General features: G+C 39.7%; 1 protein-coding gene across 1 annotated transcript; it reads left to right on the top strand.

Moving 5' to 3' along the window:
* Positions 1–2785: 2785 nt before the first annotated feature.
* Positions 2786–17845, top strand: UBP1 (upstream binding protein 1 (LBP-1a); the record flags this gene model as incomplete). Its single annotated transcript, XM_009867127.1, has 15 exons — positions 2786–2986; positions 4338–4414; positions 4811–4916; positions 5675–5781; positions 7257–7409; positions 7565–7675; positions 8229–8336; positions 13229–13332; positions 14005–14059; positions 14244–14337; positions 15156–15246; positions 15541–15650; positions 16354–16496; positions 16745–16796; positions 17408–17845. Coding segments are annotated over 15 exons (1550 nt in total), but the record flags the coding sequence as incomplete, so codon positions are not given.
* Positions 17846–19552: the final 1707 nt, after the last annotated feature.

Below are 19552 nucleotides of genomic sequence, written 5' to 3'. Positions count from 1 at the left end.
AGGGAGGGTGAATTCTTCTATCAGCTTTTGTGTCCTTGACATCCTTCTTCGTTGCTTCACTTCTGATGAACGTGACTGGGTCGTGACGGTTACCGTCTTAACTTTATAGTCACTGTGCAAAACTAAAAAAAGGGAGTTATCTCGTTCAGGCCCTGTTTTCCCTGTGGCTGGTGTTACTTTCTGACAGACAAAATGTCTGTTTGTGCTTCCCTCAACACCTCCCACTCTTTTGAGACTCAGCTACTGCTTATGTTGTGGTTTTTTAAGAGACATGCTTGCTTAAGGTATCCTGAATTTATTTTTTTAAGATGTACGTGTTTTTTCTGCAGAATGTATTAAAAAGCTTCTGTTGCTGTGGTCTGTTCTATTTTTATATACTGCACTGTCGAAAAAGTAATTTCCACTGACATTGAAAGATAAAGCTTGTGTTCTAGATCTCTGACGTTGGTTTTCAGTGTTTTTTTGGTTTTTTTCACCCAGTCAAATGTGTAAATATATTTTGAAAAGTTGCAGAGAGCAATTTAATTCTTAAGGAAAAGACTCTTCAGGTTGCATAACTTGTTTTGTGCCAGACTCCCTCCCTGTAAGTTGAGGCCTTTAACCAGCTGAATTTCCACGGGTGGGTTGTAGGATTCCCAGGAACATCATTGCATTTGCACCCATTTTCTCATTCGTGTTGCACCTCTTGACCGTTGCTTCAGAGAAAGTTGTTTCCGGGCAGCTACTTCCAGGGGTCTTGTCTCACATCAAACAGTGTGACGAAGTATTGGCTCTCCCATTCTCGTACGTTTTCTGACAGTTTGTTCTGAGCTCTTAGTGCAGAGCTTGGCTTTGAGACCGTAACTCTAACTGAGATGCTGATCAAGAAACATTTTTCCCTAGGTATTTGTCCTTGTAAACCGTGCTTGAAAGTTTCAAAAGGCCTGCATGTTCTTGGATGCTTCAGTATTCACACCCAAAAGTATACAATCCAAGAGACAGATAAGGCAGTTGACTGATGGAGTGTCACTTTGAATTCTGATGACATACTAGTTCCTATTCATATAAGGACAGGAGATTCTTTGTTTATTTTGTGACTGTACTATTAGGCTGGTTTCCTGAAATGCTTTAGAAAAGTGGTGAAAAGAGGGTTTTAAATTGGGAAGGAAGATGATTTTGTGGATGACAAACATATTTCACAAGCATGTAAGGATAACTTAGAGTTTCCTTGGCCTTTCTGTACTGTGCTCGGGTAGGGTAGGTAACGGGATAGCTTATCAAGTGCGAGTCAGTTCTTCGGTCCAGTGCTACTGTGCACCTCGCTGCTTCTTCTAAGCCTTCTTGATTTTGTGTGGTGACGTCTCCTTCATGTACCACTTCGTCTGTAACACAGCTAGCAAAGTTGGGTGTTGGAGATGTGTTTACTGCCTGCTTTCAGTGTGTAGTGACTTTCTGTTTGGTTTTCTGTGAAAGTACTCTCCTCCCTCTAGGAAGGAAAGGCGTTCAGTTGAATGCTTTAGATAACGAATCATGAGGGACTGAGATAAGACTTTTATTACTGGAGCTAATAGCTGCAAAAACTTGGTCTCAGAGTTCTTTCCATCAGGAGAGTCAACTTTGATCAATGTGCTTTTTCAAATCATACCAAGAAGTCTAACAAAAGATGATCTTCTTCAAAACATTGCTATCTCCTTATACATTGACTTGCTCCTAATAGCCCAAACTTCATTTAGATGAGACCAGTGAAGTAAATTAGTCTTTCACAGTATAAAGCTAGAGGTAGTAAAAAGACTTTAATTTACAATCTCTTTAGTTTTTAGGGGTGTGAGCTACATAATAGCTTATATTAGATCAAGTTTATCACTTACAAGAAACTATTCTTCATTGTTAATAAGAAGGACTATTAAAAATACTACACTTCTGTTGTTGGTTTCCTTCTCTGAGGAATGAATTCTACATTGTAGAAAATGCTTTTCTCTGTGAAACTTATGTGGTCCCTGTTTGAAGTAATGGAAGGACAAATGAGAGGATTTTGGCCTCAGAGAATAAGTTAAATTGCTTTGTCTTCTCTCTTCCTTTGGAATGTACTAGTACTGAAAAGACTCTTATATAAGAAAAATGTATGTTTTTATCTGGGAAAATAAATGAAGATTCTTAGGTTTGCCTTATGCTGTTTGCTTGAGCATTTTTTTTGGAGTAGTGGCATTTGAGAATGCGTATTATGCTCTCAGATTGTAGACTTGAGGAGTTCGGTGTCTTTTTTCTGGTTTTTTTTTTTTTTTCTTTACCTTCTGCAGTGGCAGGTAGTCATTACCACTTCGTACGTATTAGCAAAAGCAGCTTTAAAGCTGGCTAAAATTGTCTTCCATTCATATTTGTTGGCTTCCAGTGCCTTGTCTGTTAATTGAACTAGTTCATTAACCACTGCACATGTTCTTAAGCCAGATCAGATGTGAGGCGTAGAAGCCTTGGGACAACGGTTCTCTCTGTGTGTCGCAGCACTGACCCTTGCTCCTGCCACGGGTTCTGAACCTGATCCATCAAGGCAGTCAGGAGCGTCCAGTTCTTTCTTCTGCATCATCCTCGAGTGGCAGTCTACTGCTCTGTGAAATTATCTGTCCTACCTCTGGACATGATGCCCCTTCTGTTGTCTATATATGAGCAATGTTTATGTATCCTAGCCTAAAATTGTGGTGGAAAATGTTTTGGATACTGCTCACATTGGCTTCACTAATAAACTTGGAGTGATGCAATTTTACAGGTTTTTTTTTAGTCACTGATAACTTTTTTCTTTCATTAATTTCAGGCAAAACAGGCCCAACAGTCTCACAAAGTTATTTGTTTGCTCTTTACAGTGATGTTCTGGCACTGCCTATTTTCAAACAGGAAGATTCCAGCCTTCCACAAGAAAATGAGACCAAACATCCACCCTTCCAGTATGTTATGTGCGCTGCGACATCTCCAGCAGTAAAATTATACGATGAAACTCTTACATACTTGAATCAAGGTTGGTACATATGTGTTGCAGGCATAACTGTAGTGAATGCAGCTTGTGGAGCAAATCTGGAATGGGAATTGTATTTCAGGTTTTGATATGTGTGGGCACATCCAAAATAAATGTGTGTTGAAAATGAGGTTGGAAAATGGGAGATGTTGGCAGGGGTGTTGGAACAAGATGATCGTTAAGGTCCCTTCCAACTCAAACTGTTCTGTGATAATAGCAAGTTAATTGGATGCTGTTTGCCTGAGGTACACATCAACACCCCTAAAAAGTCATAATAAATGTTAAAATGTCAATCCCTAAACAAAAATCTTGCTCAACACAGGCCACTGAAATTGCTCTCAAATTAGTTAATAGTATCTGCCCAGAACAGTGTCATGTTTGAAATATAAACACAAGTGCAGCTACCTTTGGAGTTAGTGTGTATTTCACTATTGTCTCTCTACATTTGTCAGAAATTAACTAGATAAGTACTTCATGTGAGTCTTGCTGGTTTTTCTTCATAGCCTGTGGTTCATTTGCTTGAAAATTAATTTCTTTTTTTCTTCCACAGAGGATACCACCTTCTGGGTAAAATAATCTGAATGTGGTTATTGCCATGTGATAAAACCTCCCTCACCTCTGGAAGTGGCATTGGTGTCCTCAGCTTAGTCAGCTGGTATTCTGAACTCAAAAAAATGAAAAAAAGATTCTAGTGTCTTAGAAACATGTGATTGCACAGTTCAGCCATTTGCTTAGTCAGGTGCATTTTTTACCACTTTTTGCACCCTGAGTCTTCACAGGAGGGCTTGATGTCTGCTGAAGGGCTTGGCAATCAAGGGGAGAGGGGTGGATGTTGTCTGCGAGTCATTGTCTTCAGTATTTTCTCATGTGAGATCCTTGTAGAGAAGGTGATGAAGCACAGGCTGGATGAGGAGCTTCCCTGAGATACTGAGAAGCAGTGTGGGCTTGGTCTGTTGCGGTTGGCTCAAGGTGGTCCTGCTTGAGCAGGAGAATTGGATCAGTTGACCTCCAGAGGTCCCTTCCAAGCTTAACGATGCCGTGATTTAAAGTTCAGCTTTTAAAGGTTTTTCTTTGGAAAAGAAAAATAGAGAAGCAAGTACTTAGGCCTCATGTAAAATGAAATATTTCAGCCTTGAAGGTATCTGTTGTTTTAAAGGGACCACAAAGTTTCATTTTGTTCCATTAATTCCTGTGCTGCGAATCAAACCTCGTTACAAAAATTTCTTAAAACGGATGTTTTGGGTGCTGATTCTTATGTCTGTGTATGAACCAAAAGCTCATTCAGGTGCTTTAAATACAAAATAGCTTTGTGCTCTGACTCCTCTACTGATACAAACTTCTTTTCTCTTTAAAGGTCAATCCTATGAAATACGGATGCTAGATAATCGGAAAGCTGGAGACATACCAGAGATCAATGGAAAACTGGTGAAGGTGACTTCTCTAGAGAGTGTTACTAACAAATCCCTGCTAACAACTAACACCAACTAACAAGTTGGTGTTGTCTGCACAGTGTGGACGGTGTGCTGGCGGCGTAGCAGTTCACTGCCTGTAGTTCTTAGCGGCTTTCAGAAAATGCAATCAGATCTAATTTTCTTCTGCATTTTTGCCACATTTTCAAATATCTCCTGCTGCTCAGTTCTGTTGTTCTGTTTTGAAAGATTTGGGGATACTGATGGTTGCCAGTATTTTATTTTTTTTTGCTGTAAATACATATTTTTCAGCACTGTGGCTCTTTTGCAATGTTTTAATGCTTTATCTTCAGGCTCTTTCTAAAAAAATAGTAACTTTGTGGCTGAGCAGATGCTTGTTTGGTTTTTTTTTTGTTAGAGTATTATAAGAGTTGTGTTTCATGATAGAAGGTTGCAATATACAGAGCACCAGCAGCTGGAAGGTTGGAAGTGGAACCGCCCTGGGGACAGACTTCTTGACTTAGGTATGATTGGTTTTCTATCTGTCGTCACTGTATGAAATTCAGTTTCCAAATTTAAATTGATTGTGGTCACATTTATGCTAGAGCTGGTGAAAAAAATAAGAGACACTTTCTGTATGCTGCTTTGTTGTTTGTGTTTTGAATATACATCTACTCACCACTTTCACACTCCTTTAAGTAAATAAGATAGCAACTCTGCAACTGCATACATTTAGTAATCCTTCTAATTTTGATTAGTAAATGTTACACTAATTAGGAGAATGCAGACAAAAATAAGTTAGGGGGCCCGTTAGCTCATTCAGTTGAGCGTGGTGCTAACAACGCCAAGGACGCGGGTTCGATTCCCGCTCGGTCCCCATGTGTTGCCTGATCTAGTCGAGAGGTGGCGTCCCTGGCGACAGGGAGGCTGGATTAAAATGATCTCTAAGGTCCCTTCCAGCCTAGGCCATTCTATGATTCTATGATGAACTTCAGTAGGTTGTGGAAATGGCACCAGTGGGGTTTCTGTAATTTGTGTAACTTGATCATTTTTGTTGCATGAGGAAGGCGAATCAAGAAACACCCCCAGACCCAGACCACTTTGTGTGTTGAATTTACTAAAATTCTTCAGATCAGTCCTAAGAAACTGTTTCTGGGCTTTTCATGAAGCCACCAAAGACTGAATTTTTCCCCTTCTGCCAGTGTTTGCTTATATTAATCTTTATTTGTAGTGTTTTTTTGGACTATGATTATTTTGAAATGTATCTTGCTTATTTTAATAGATATTCCAATGTCCGTTGGAGTCATTGATATCAAGACAAATCCAAGCCAACTCAATGCAGTTGAATTTTTGTGGGATCCAACAAAATGTACATCTGCTTTTATTCAGGTTTGAAACTTTACTTGACTGGTTGTCTGTGTGTGGTGCCTTTGAGGTCACAAGTAGAGTTATACAGAGTATTAGAATTGATTTTTTAGCCTTTTAAATAACTATCACTACCACTTTTTTTTACTGGAGGGGCCCACTCGTAGTGGTGAGCTTCAGCAGAGTCCTGGCTTGAGGATACAAAATGAAAAATGATGTGCTACAAAAAGAGTTTGAAATCGGATATTGAAAGACGCTCTATGTAGTTGGGTTTTTATTATTTATGTATTTGATACATAGGGCAGTTGAACATGCTTTCTCTGGAAATTATTTAGATAGAATATTCAGTTTTGCATTGGAATTTTTAGCTTACTTTTGTCTCTGTTTCTCTTATAACAAGATACAAGTATCAAGCCTGAGGTAACATTTCTTACTGAGGCTGCCAAAACAGGTTAAATTCCATATTGTCCATAAATTAACTTAGATCTAGTACTTTCGAGGACTTTTTTTTTTCTAGTAAGAATTACCTAATTACTAAAATGCAGTCTCCTTGAAGAAGCAGGAGATAAACTTGGCTATTTTTGTTTATGCACATCCTTAGAAGGAGCAGTCACAGACTGTCCGAAAACAGAACCGATCCTTACGACTTGAGCATTAGCCAGAGAGCACCGCGGCACTGACCATGCACTTAAAGCTGCAGTTTCCAGGCTGTGGTCCTCCTGTGTTGTTGATGGCCAGAGGAAATAACAAGTACAGCACTGTAGTCATTGAGAGTGCAAGGTGTTGACGGGGCTTGGCTCGCTTAAATATTCCATAAGGAAGCAAAAAAAACAGTTTAAAAAAATTTGGAACGGTGTCCAGTAGGATTCATCCTAGGGTTTTGTTACACTGATTTTCTCCATAGACATCTTTCAGGAGTATTTCTGACTTAAAAACCCAGCCTTTGTTCTGATGGAGTGCTTGAGGCAATTACATACTGGTTAAAAAGTCTGCTGACTTTTATAAGAAAAGTACCGAGATTTATATAAGAAATACCCAGATTTCCCAGGATATTTAAAACTCTTCTAGTCAGTGCCCTTCTTTAGCTCTGGTAATGTTCATTACAAGCAAATCTGAAGTTTATTCTAGTGATGGTGCAGTGGAGAATAGCACCTTGAAAATTTCTTTGCCATATTCATGATAGATAGAGTTGTCATCCCTGTGCATTTTGGTTAAGAGCCAGTGAGTTCTCATTGAATAAAAATCTATGACGACTGCTTTATTTTAGAGAGATTTTGGTGACACACTTGTTTCCTGTCTGCTTAAGTGGAATGGTTTTGCTGCCTTTTGCACATGAGCGTGGGAAGGAACAAAACATTACTTAGGCAGCTTGCTCTTCAGAAAAGCTGGGAGATGTGCTTGCCCTTAGAAAATGTATATGGTGGTGGTAACGCATAATAAAATTCCTGTCTGGAATACTTCTCAGGGTCCTTTTTGTCTGGTGGTTGGTTTTTTTTCAGGTACATTGTATCAGCACTGAATTTACCCCTCGCAAACACGGTGGAGAGAAGGGCGTTCCTTTTAGGATTCAGGTTGACACTTTTAAACAGACTGAAAATGGAGAATATACCGATCATCTGCATTCAGCCAGTTGTCAAATCAAAGTTTTTAAGGTAACAGTAGCAACCAGGTCCTTAATAAGTCTCTCGGAAGCTCTCACAAAGATGGGGGACATCTTTATATATTACTGTTTGATTTCTGAGATCAGATTTCAATTCTAAAACCATTTTCCAGTTGCATTCTTGTTCACATAACTGTTCATTTTTAGCCAAAAGGAGCAGACAGGAAACAGAAAACAGACAGAGAAAAGATGGAAAAGCGAACCGCACATGAAAAAGAAAAGTATCAGCCTTCATATGACACCACAGTTCTCACAGAGGTAACAAAACAGAATTGCATCTGCTGGCTGAGGATAAGCTGCAGGCTTGGAAGGGTTGGGGAAGAGTTAGTTCTGCACGAAGATAAGCTTTTTATTTGACAGACTTGACCAGTGAACAGCAACATTTAAGTTTTAAGTTTTCATTTAATTGAGCTTTCATTTAGATACTCAGTAGACGCTTGTATTAAAGCACACTGAGGTTGAACACTACCTGACTGACTGTACTGAACCCTAGAGCTAAGTGTTTTGGTACAGATCTAAAAACCATGTAACTGAAAAGCAAAAAGAAGGGGAAAAAAAAAGGGAAAAGAAAAAAGAAAGAGGGGGGAATCTACATTTAACTATCTGCCAGATTTGAGTGTCAAAGTCTATTTTTTGGAGATTACTGAATTCAGGCCAGAGCCTCAGCAGGTTTTTGCATTTCCTTTTTATTTAAACATCAGTGAGTTCTGTGCAGTTCTCTAAAAGATTTTAGAAGTTTTTAAAAGGCTTTTAGATCTTTCCTTGCTGTATAACGAAAAGAAATTGATCCGAATCTTTGGTGTTTGTCCAGATGAGGCTTGAGCCTATAATTGAAGATGCAGTTGAACATGAGCAGAAAAAGTCCAGCAAGCGGACTTTGCCAGCAGACTGCGGTGATTCTCTGGCAAAGCGAGGCAGTGTAAGGGACTTCTGCTTACCTTTTCATTGTGCAAGATACCTTGTACAGTGTTAGATATAGGAGAAACTTCCATCACGTAAAGCAAAAACATTTTGATTGCCGTGTCTTAATTTTATTCGCTTCTATGTATACCAATTGCTCCTTGTTTGTTTTCAGCAAAGGAATCCTTCCTAAATCTAACACTTGAACTGTCGCAGAGGGACTGTGTAACTTAAGTCACAAGCTTTTTGTTTACGCGACTTGAAATGAAACGGCTTTTTGCTTCCCTGTATGTGTGCAATTAGTGGAAGTAAGCACAGTGAAATTTAGTGTTATGTCCTGTATTTGTACTTAACATTGAGCGTGTTTCCATGTACATCGATACTTCTAAAACATTGCATCGTGTTGCACATGGCTGGTGGGGACCAATTTTTCCTTCAGCCATACACGTGCTGTGCTGCGGGCGGCTTTAACACCAACCAGAAGAGCCGGCACATCTGCACCACCTTACATTTTTCAGATGAGAAACTATCCTGCGTCTTCCATTTGGGAAGTTTAGATGTCAAGTAATGATGTGACTGTAGAAGACAATTATTTGACTGTTCTTTGAGCAGGCATTTTGTGCTGACAGCTCTTTCCCAGCCAGGCTTCAGCAATGACTCTTGTCCCTTAAATGTTATTTAGTTTGTACTTAGGAGCTATGGAAGTGATGTGTAAGGCTTAGGTTATAAAACATTTCGGAATGTGCCTTTTGTTGTTTATAAACTGTAACCGAGTGTGAGAGAACAAGCAATGTTAAGTCAGATGGCTTCGCCAGAGGATTCTCATTTTGCACCCTGCAACTATTGTAAGCTCTGAGCTCTCTGGATTTACCCTTTACTGGTCTTGGGAGTTGGTTTCTCTTCTTTCTTTTAAGATGCACCTGTAGGATTCTTTGGCAGCACAATCTTATATTTGTTCCAGATGGCCCTGTGGGGAAGGCACAGACAGGTGAAAACAGAATTTTATCACTTTTGCTTACAAAGCATGTCTAAAGCATCTTTGGAAGCTGATCCTTGGAGGGATTTCTTGTTCTTTCCCCTGCATCCTTTCTTCTTTCTGTTGTTACAAGTACTTCATCAAATTATTGTTGCTTATAGGAAGAGTCATAGAAAAAGTTATTTTTAAAAGATAAGACAAATCCCTGGTCTAGAGTAGGAAAAACTGTTGCCAAATTATACCTGAAAGTCATCTCAACTGTTCTTAATGATCTCTTGAAATACCGTGTCTCTGTGAATGGGGGCATTATCTTAATCGTACTGACAAATGGAAGTAGGATGGGTAGTACTGGTCATGTAATGCCTTTCCTGCAGCAGACAGAGGAGTGTGTGTGGGTACGTGTTTATTTCTTCCCTTCTTGCTAGGATGAAGGATGATTATTTTATTGTGAGGTTTTGGGGGTTTTATTCCTGTATAATTTCTCTCAGCTCAGCCACAATCTCTTTTGGACCAATTGGTTTCTTATTGTGCTTCCTTCAGGAAACATTGAATCTTACGATATCTTCTTTCCAACTTAATTCATTTGGGATTCTAACAGAATGCAAAGAGTTTGCTGAAGCTTCCTTTCTGAGGGGTGGTTCTGCTCTGCTCTTCTCCTGTTCATTCCTAAGAACGACATTTTTTTTTTTCTAATTGCCATCACCCACCTTTTCCTTCTCATTCATTTCTATAAGGATGCCATCTTGCTATATTTTCCCATGACTCCTTTTCATTCATCCTCTGTTTCAAAAATTGATGCCTTCGCTTTAATTTCTGCAGTATTTATCTGGGTATTTTTCCCACAGACAGCTACTTGTTAAGACTCTTGCACGCCATGGAGTGTTGATTTTTTCTGTAGAGATGAAAGGTGACAAACTTCACACTGCCTCTGGACCTCACAGTGAATGTTTCTGTGCAGGTGACCTTCATCCAGGGACTGTTTCATGCAGAAGGCTTTTTTTTTTTGGCTTTTCCAAATCTATAGAAGCTAGAGCTTACCTAAAGAAGAGGAGGAAAAAAAACCACCCCACCAGATTTTTTCCCTACTTTTAATTTGCAAAAGTGGGCAAGTTTGTATGGCAGTAATCAGGTCTTGGCAGTTTTTGTCTGCAGTATCTTGGTTGATTTTTCATATTAGTAGATACTGTGTGTCACAAACGAGAATGTGTAAAGCTACAATTAGATTAAATTTACCAAATGGTCATTTTTTGCAGATATAGGGCACATGGAAGTTAGAAGACTTTCAGGTAGAGACCTTGAAATAAATTGGAACTTCACGTTTTGGACGTGAGAGATTGCTGCAGAAGTTAAATATTTTCTGGAAGTGACCTGGATTTAGAATATAAAACCTAGAGCCTACAGGAGTCAGAAAGCCGAACTGGAGCAAAAGTAATTTAGTGACATAAGCATTTCATATTTCTTCAGTTTGTTTCTCCTTACACCCCTCTGCACTTCATAGAGCACTGTCAGTAGCAGCCAGTATATATAGCATGCGTGACCACCTTTTGGGAATAACTTCTTCTCCATTCACAATAACTAGTTCTATATGAGCAGTTTTTTTGCTTTTGCCGACAACTGCAGTTGTTTGGGGCAAGAACCTTGTATTTTTTTAGGTTCCTTGAACCTAAAAAGGAAAAAAAAATACTCTGCCACCCTATTCTCTAAAGATGACGTCCAAGTGTAATAAGCCTGATTTGGAGAGCAAATGTTTTGTTTTCATGTTGATTTGATGTTCCACTCTTTTGTAAAGCTTGAATTTGGGCAGCTTCAGGTAGATTGGAAGTAGGAAGCGAAATGACATTCAGAGTGGCTTAGGATAAATGTGAGTTTTTGCAATTCTTCAGATGTTAGTTTAAATGCTAAATATCCTGAGTCCAAAAGATTTCCTATCTTCCTTTTTAACTCGGTAAAAGCATGGGTCGGCACTTTGTAACTTCACTCATGTCTTACAGAGAAGAATGTTAAAGATCTGAAACCTAAATAATTTTCTATTTTTCAAGAATTAATCAATGCCTGGGCATTAAGGCATCATTTCCAGCAGTGCAGTATCAGTGTGCACATAACAGAGGGCAGTGAGTTTTGAGACCTCAAAAACAATGTCTTTGAAAAATCACCGGCATATACTCCTTTGTTACGGGTATACAATGCCAGTCTTTTTTGTTTGGCTCCGTGATGGCGTTTTACAGTGTTGGATGCTTCCTTGTAACAGTGATATCTTTCTTCTAAGTTTACGTCCAGTGGTCAGGGACTCCTGAATTGGCATTGTTACCTTGCTGAATGTCCTCCAGTTAACTCGGGTTTGGGCTTAGGCCTGTATGAAATAGCCTCACTGATCACAACCTTTAAGATGGAAAAAAGCAAGAACTAAGCTAATAGGATTACAATTACTACTACTATTCTTTTTTTTTACCCAACCAATTCAGTCTCAGTGTATAGTTAATAGTAGTTTTTCTGGAAGAGGAGACAAGATAAGAAAGTGCATTTATAGGAGAAGAAAGGCTGCTTGCTTCGGTTTGGGATTTTCCTTTTTGAATATTTCAGACGTGCTTCTTCCTGCATTTAAACTCGAGGGTTTTGTTGTGAACAACCTGAGCTGGATTTGAAGGACACAAACAGGAACTGTGGTCTGGGCCTTGGGAAGGGCTCAGGGGCTGCTCTCTGGCACCAACGCTGCCTTCCCCACCCTGGAATTTAAATAGCAGTTGAACAGAATCTTGTAGTGAAGTAGTGGCTAAGGATGTCCAACTTGCATCCTTGTGTCCTGATAAACATCTGGCGTTAAAATTTAGGGACAGAAAGGGAGAAAATAGAAGAAAATTAATGACACTCTCAAAATATTTCAGAACGATGTTGACATTGTTATGTTGAGCTACGAGCCATTTTAGCGAAGATCGCGGTGGGTGTTGCACTTGTTTTCTGTTTCCCCCAAAGAGTGAAAAGGTCTTTCAACATAAAATTGTTGAAACATGTTCCCACTATCATTAGGTTCCCTTCCCTCCCCCGCCTTGCGCCCCAGGCTATGGTATAACTCTGGAAATTTCCTTACAGGGTATTTAGTTGGTGCATGAGATCTGAAATCTTTGTTGTTTTAACAGGCGTGGTCTCAGTTTACTTTACCTTGGGCAGTTTGCTTGTTTCAGTCCTGTCTGTTTGAACTCACCAAAATCTGTTTGGTTTTTCTTTACTGGATTTGCAAGGGTGTTGGAAACCCTCAAAGCTGGTCTCGTTTTGAAGGGCTTCATCATAACTAAACTGACTATATTGGACAGCTGGCTCATCGTATACTTGTGATAACTTAAATTTGTGTACAAAAAATCCAGGTTAGAGAAAGCAGTGCATATAACTAGCATTTTAGTCCTGCAAGTACATTATTAACGATTTTCAGCTTGCAGTATTTCTGCTGAAATGTCCATTTGTATTTAACTGCTGTCAGGGCAAATACATTAGATTTTACCCACAAGGTGAAATCTGGCTTCATAGTTTTACTCTTGCCAAACGCCTACAGCCAAGTTGTGACACCTGCAGTTTAAAACAGCCCCTTCTTCTGTTTTAGGGTGAAGGAAGTTTTTTCAGCAGATGGTTTGGGATGGGTGGGTGGGTTGGTTTTAAATGGAGTAATTTGTACAGGTCTTCTGTCAGCTCCACCACTAAACCTTCATTTTGTTAACAGAAGATGGTATATATAAATGGGAGTCTCAGTGAAAGAACGAGATAAACCAGAACGGATTTTTACCTGGAGTGTCTGCGTGTAATGTGTGGGCTCAAGGGGGTCTTTATTTGGAATTACAAACTGCACTTCTCTATGGATAAAACCCTGGCTTTAAACGAAAAGTGTGCATCAGAGTAAGAAAAATGTGATGTCAAGAGAAACTTAAGCTTTAATTCTTTATCTTCAGTGCTCACCATGGCCTGATACTCCCACAACATTTGTAAACAACAGTCCTACTCCTGCGCCGACTTTTACCTCTGCTCAGCATAACACCTACAGTGTCCCTGACAGGTGGGTTTCTGGTCTGTACACCAATTAGAGAACATTTTAAAACTAGGCTTAGGCAAAAGTGTTTCCTGAGTAAATGCAACTGGTTTCTGGTTCCACTGGAGAACATTTGCATTGTGTGATTCCCGTTCGGTCCCCATGTGTTGCCTGATCTAGTCGAGAGGTGGCGTCCCAGGCGGCAGGGAGGCTGGATTAAATGATCTCTAAGGTCCCTTCCAGCCTAGGCCATTCTATGATTCTATGATGATTCTATGATGATTCAATTCTCATGTCATTACTTCTACTTGGACATTTGTCTTTCTTACTCTGCATTTTCGAAAACTTTTCTTCTTGTCCTTTGTCGTAGAGCAAATATTTTACATTTTCACTACCATGATTTAGTCCATGTCTATGGAAACTATTTAGTTTTGGATTTTTTTCACTAAGAACTCTCTGCATTCCCCTCACACACCATTTATATAACTGGAGAGAAAAAGCCCAGCAATAATCTACAAACTTTTGAACACACATTTTTTGGGTTAACTTAATTTTCATGCTGTGCAGTGCTTAATTTGTCTTTCAACAGTAATATCTATTGTTTGGGGAATCTCAAATTATTTTTCAGCAATCCATAAATACTTTGCTTATTACAATTATAATAATACGTTGTGTTTTTTTCCCCTCCTCAATCTGTAGCAATTCTTCCTCCCCCAATCATCAAGGAGATGGAACCTCTCAAGGGTGTGGAGATGTAAGTGTTTGCTTTCTGGTATCAGTCACAGCTATATTTGTATATTTGTCTGAGAATATTTGATTTATACATACCTTGATATTAATAGGTACCAAGGAAGTGTTTAAGTGAGGGAGATTTTTTAATGATTCGGGTTTTGTTTCTTTCATATCTCATTTACCATATCCTATCTTGTCTCTTACAGCAGCTTCATCCTTCAGCCACAATCCAGGAAACTCAGCAGTGGTTGCTCAAGCATAGGTTCTCTACCTATACAAGGCTTTTTTCAAATTTCTCAGGTATCTGTAATTTCCTTCTTTATTTAGAGTCTTTCTTTGTGGTATTGAGCAAGTTTTGTGTGGAGAATAACTATCTAAATCCAACAGAGCATCCATGTTTCTTCTAATTTGCTAATCTGCTTATTAAATGTTAGTTTGCATTGGGAGGCTATTTTTCCCTAGTTAAATTTTGTGCAAATTCACCCTAACACCCCAAAATGAAACTAGAGTCCTTTTTTGTGATGATGGTTCACAAAATCATTTTAGCCTTGATGAGTCCTTTGTGAAAAATGAAGGGGTTCTGCTGCTGGTTCGGGTTTGGTCTGTGTTGCTTGTGTGACGATGGCGAAGCTGTGTCAGTAAACGTCAGAACTACGTTTCTGACAAAGACTCTTGGAAAACATTGAAAGCAGTTCTTTGTCACCGATAGCTTTATATACTCATAGAAGTCAAATACCATCTGGCTGATAGATGTTAAGGGGGCCGGTTAGCTCAGTCAGTTGAGCGTGGCGTTAACAACGCTAAGGTCGCGGGTTCGATTCCCATTCGGTCCCCATGTCTTGCCTGATCTAGTCGAGAGGTGGCGCCCCTGGCGACAGGGAGGCTGGATTAAATGATCTCTAAGGTCCCTTCCAGCTTAGGCCATTCTATGATTCTATGATTCTATGAGCTATGATGACATCATTTTTTTTGCTGGCTTTACCTATGCTTTCCTGGTGGAGTATTTTCACGGATAAAGACTATCTTTGTTACTCTTGGTTTAAATAAACATACAATTTGGTTTTAAAAGTATAGGTGTTCCAAACTGATCTTCATAAAATCCTCCTGTGTTTCTCCAGGTGCTGATTTATTAAAGCTGACACGAGAAGATCTGGTACAAATCTGTGGTCCAGCTGATGGAATTCGGCTGTATAATGCACTGAAATCCAGGTAACACGTGGAGTCCAAGGCCGGCTGGGTTTCCTTCTGCTGGTTACTCCAATCCCCTGCCCTTAGAATTAAAGTCAGAACCGGGCAGGGCCTCAGTGTCTCGATGAGCTCCAAAGTGATTGCAATTTTAAATGCAGTAGCATATGAGAGACCACTCACCGTTTTATTAATTTTTATTTTTGAGGACTGGCAAAGGAAAACATTTCAAGTGTACTATTAGCATGATGAATCTACGTTTCTGTATTTCCAGGGCAGGTAGCTTGTCCTCTGACGCGTGATCTCTCCGAATTGCAGGTCTGTCAGGCCCCGCTTAACCATCTACGTCTGTCAGGAGCCACTGAGGAGCATCCAACTGGAAAGACAAGAGGCCGGCAACAGCGACAGCAGCAACGGTGCAATATACGGTAACGGCGTGGGGGGGTCTTGGCACGCCGCTGCCACGTCTGAGAGTCTAAAATGAGGTAGATTGGAAGGAAAAAAAGAAGAGCAAAGGGGCCTGAATTTGTGTTTCTCGTGCACAGAGGAACTGTCAAAGTTGTGTTGAGCACAGCATTGCTGTCTTGGCACCACACAGGAGAAACCGAACCTTGAAACCTCTCAAGGTTAAATCATTGTCAGTTTTCAGTCCGTTGATTAAACTGCTTGTAGTTATACCATAATTAATTCAGGATCTCTCAAATGAGCCAAGGTATTAACCAAACGGAGGTGCACATCAAAGCTACGTGCAACTAAGCCACGTAGGATTCTTTCCCACTTTTCTGTTAGATTTTCTGTGCAGCTGAATTAAAAAAGCAGAACTTGGACAAGGAAAAACAGCCAAGCAGCGAACAGGCTTGCGCTGCTAGTAATATTTTCCTGCTGGATAGGTGTTGTAGCAATACAGACGGGAGCTTAATTTTTAAGTGTAAATTCATGTCACTCTTACACTTAAGAGAATGGAGCTGGTGTCACTGAGAAGCAGTTCAAGCTTCTTAGTGAGAAGAGGGAGAAAGTAAAGTAAAAGTTTCTAGCTTTTAAATTTTTTTAAAGGTTAAATTCAGGGGGGTTTTATGTAGGTACTTGTTATGTAGGTACCATACTCAATTAATTATTTTTTTTTCCCTGTAGTGTATCATGCAATCTACTTGGAAGAAATGGCAGCCTCAGAAGTCACGCGCAAGCTTGCGTTGGCATTTAATATTCCTTTGCATCAGATCAACCAGGTTTATCGACAAGGTCCCACAGGTATCCACATCCTTGTCAGTGATCAGGTAATGGAAACTTTATTTTCTTGACAGATTTTATTGATGAATTAAATTAAATACAATGGAGGATTTTCTCATACTTGCTTTATTACTGTTTTCTTAAAATTTAATTTTCTACCTGGTTGTCCCTTGCTGAATAAAAGCAAAAATACACAGTTGCCTATAAAGGCCCTGTTTCATACCTGACGTATTTGGTTTTTGCATTGGTCATACTCAGGAGGGATTAAGAGCTTTTTTTATTTTTCTCATTGTAGATGGTTCAAAACTTTCAAGATGAGAGTTGCTTCTTATTCACCACAATAAAAGGTACCGTGTCCTCTCTTACGGTCTAAACCATAATTGTTGTTTCTACCAAGGAGCCTTCTTTAAAGCCAAATATTATTCCAGTAAAGCAAAGCATAATGGCATATTTGCAGCAAATAAATACAAATCTGCAACGAGTACTGACAAAAAGTATCCAGAACCTGTGCAGTGCTCGGTAACAAACCTCCCTGACCAGTGCATACTGTTAGTAATTGTTGAGAATGGTGGAGTTTCAAAACAACTAAAAAAAATAATAAAATCCCAATTTAAGGCTGAGCATCACAAAATAGAGGCTTAAATCCATGCACTGGGGATTTATACTGGTCTCTCAGAAGTGAACTTTTCCATGATGTCACTCTCAAATAAGGTGAGTTTGTGTGAAACAGGAGTTCAGAAATAACTGCAAAGCCAAGAGATTTTAAGAAATTAGTTATTATTGAAGGGCGTATTCTGAATTTCGAGTTACTGATATTTCACGTGTTTTGAGTTTAATATTTGTAGTAGTAACGAATCGCTCCTACACAGTGAAAAACAGTAGGTTGCTGGTTTGCTGCGCTGGCTGGTTTCATTATGGTTCTGTTTGTGCAAGACTTGACACTTTTTTCCTTTTTCAGCTGAAAATGGTGAAGGCTTCCATATAATTTTGAAGTGATGCCACACGCCTGCTAGACTGATACTCCGGCGCAGAACGAAGTCCTGCCTAAAGAGCATGAAGATCATCTGAAAACCTTAGGATCTAACTTCACCGTATAAGATGTTTCATATTGAAAACACAAAATGACCTTTCTTAATGAGCTGTTTGATAGGTGAACTTTCTTATCACTGCCATAGCAAAGTGTCCTCATGCAAGGCGTGATGCCGCAACGGCTGACGGACGGGCGCAGAAGATGACGTAAGTGAAGGTGCTTGCCCTTCACCAAAATCAGGCGAATTACGGCCAGTAGATACAGTTTCTAGAAGCGAAGCTGTATGTATCCAGTTGGAGATGAATGTAAACTTAATTGGGGGCATTTACCTTTTCTGTGACAGTTTGTCACTTTACTTGCTTGTACCTTACACCGGTTTTATTTCCTGATGGTAGTGGACGGGAGTCGTTCAGCTGACTGACAGTGGATCAGGTTGTCGGGTCTCAGAGAGAAAAGCTGTTGCGACAGCTTCCCGTGTAAATTCTGTATAAGAGTGTATGATGTAAGAAGTGTAAATGCCAGAAGGGGGCTCGGGAGAAGCCCCCGACAGATGCAATATATGCATGCAGCAAACTGCATTATCAGTAGTACCTGCTCAGAGGGATTAATAGAAATCCCACGGGGTACCCAGTAATTGTGTTTTGCTTTAACGAATTTAATGGAAAGAAAGAATTGCCTATGCATCCTTTATGTTTAGTTTCCTAGGTTCTCTGCAGAGCACTGCTGCAGTTTTTCACTCTTTGCTTGTAAAATTGTGGATTTTAAAAAAATTTCGTAGCGATGAGAGGTGGAGTGCGAGGATGTAGTGGGATGGTGATCCCTGGGCTATCGTAGCTTTCAGCAGCACCCAGCAAATGCTTCCGAAACACTAAACGCGCCCTGTTCTGGCCAAGGATCTCACCTCTCCTGCTGCCCACCACGCCCTGCTGTGCAGCTGCTGCAGTGCCTCTGCCGTATGACCAAATATTTGCTTTTCTTTGAACCAGGCAATGCGCTTTTGTTGGGGTATTTTGGATATTTCAGCATTTCCTGCATTAACATTGGTGGTTTTTTTCAACTGGTTAGGTACTGGGAGGGGAATATTTCAAAAGTGATAAGTGGCAGTTGCAGAGCTGTCATTTTGTGCCTTTGAAAAGTTCCACCTTGAGCTCTGGCTTAAAAGCTTGGGAAGAATTTGCTTTTTATGCTGCAGTGTTCAATGTAAACAACTACTACAGCATGTAAAAAGCAATTTTGGTGGTTTTTTTTGGTTCCCTTTTATGTGACTGGCTCAAGTGCTTAGCAGAAAAGCTTCTTAAAGCTGTAGCAGTTTGAAATTTTAAATTCATCAAAGCTAGAGTTGGGGTTTTTTCCCCTATTTTTATTTTTTCTGCACTGAAAGTAAGATTTTATGTACTTAAACATTTCTGCCTATAAGTCGTTCATCTTTCTTTTGGTATAGTTTGGTCCTAGTATTTTCTTGAACCGACATTTGTGTCTTTTCAGCTCGCGCCATATTAGAATCCAGATGTTTTACAAAGGTGGAAAAATCCTTGATTGGAAAGTATCCAAATATGTTAATTTTAAAGAATATTGAAAGTTGTACAGTAGTTTGTCTGGCTCACTTGAAATTGGAATTAAATTATGGCACCAGCAAATTGCTTTTTTTTTTTTTAATAAGATGTACACATTTCAATTTAAGTATAATAAATGTTTTTCAATAATTTTGTAAATGGGCTTTTCTTTTTTGAGTACTTTTTCCTCCCCACACATTAGAAGAGATTTCATAGAGTGTGTTGGGCTGGAAGGGCCCTTTAAAGACCATCTAGTTCAACCCCCTCTGTGGTGAGCAGGAACATTTACCTCCATCAGGTTCCTCAGAGCCTGACCTTGAATGTCTCCAGGAATGGAGCCTCCACCACCATCACTGTAAAGAAATTTTCTTCTAACATCTAGTCCAAATCTGCCCTGCTGTAGTTTAAATCCATTGCTCCTCATCAACACTCCCTCCTCCCTGGAGCCTTTTCTTGTCCAGGCTGAACAACCCCAACTCTCTCAGCCTGTTTCTGTTACGATTCAGATCAACTGCCAGGC

Source organism: Apaloderma vittatum, unplaced genomic scaffold (assembly GCF_000703405.1).
Source record: "Apaloderma vittatum isolate BGI_N311 unplaced genomic scaffold, ASM70340v1 scaffold15373, whole genome shotgun sequence".
Classification (NCBI taxonomy): domain Eukaryota; kingdom Metazoa; phylum Chordata; class Aves; order Trogoniformes; family Trogonidae; genus Apaloderma; species Apaloderma vittatum.
The sequence above is the reverse complement of the archived record's forward strand: the minus strand, read 5'-3'. Positions and strand labels throughout refer to the sequence as shown.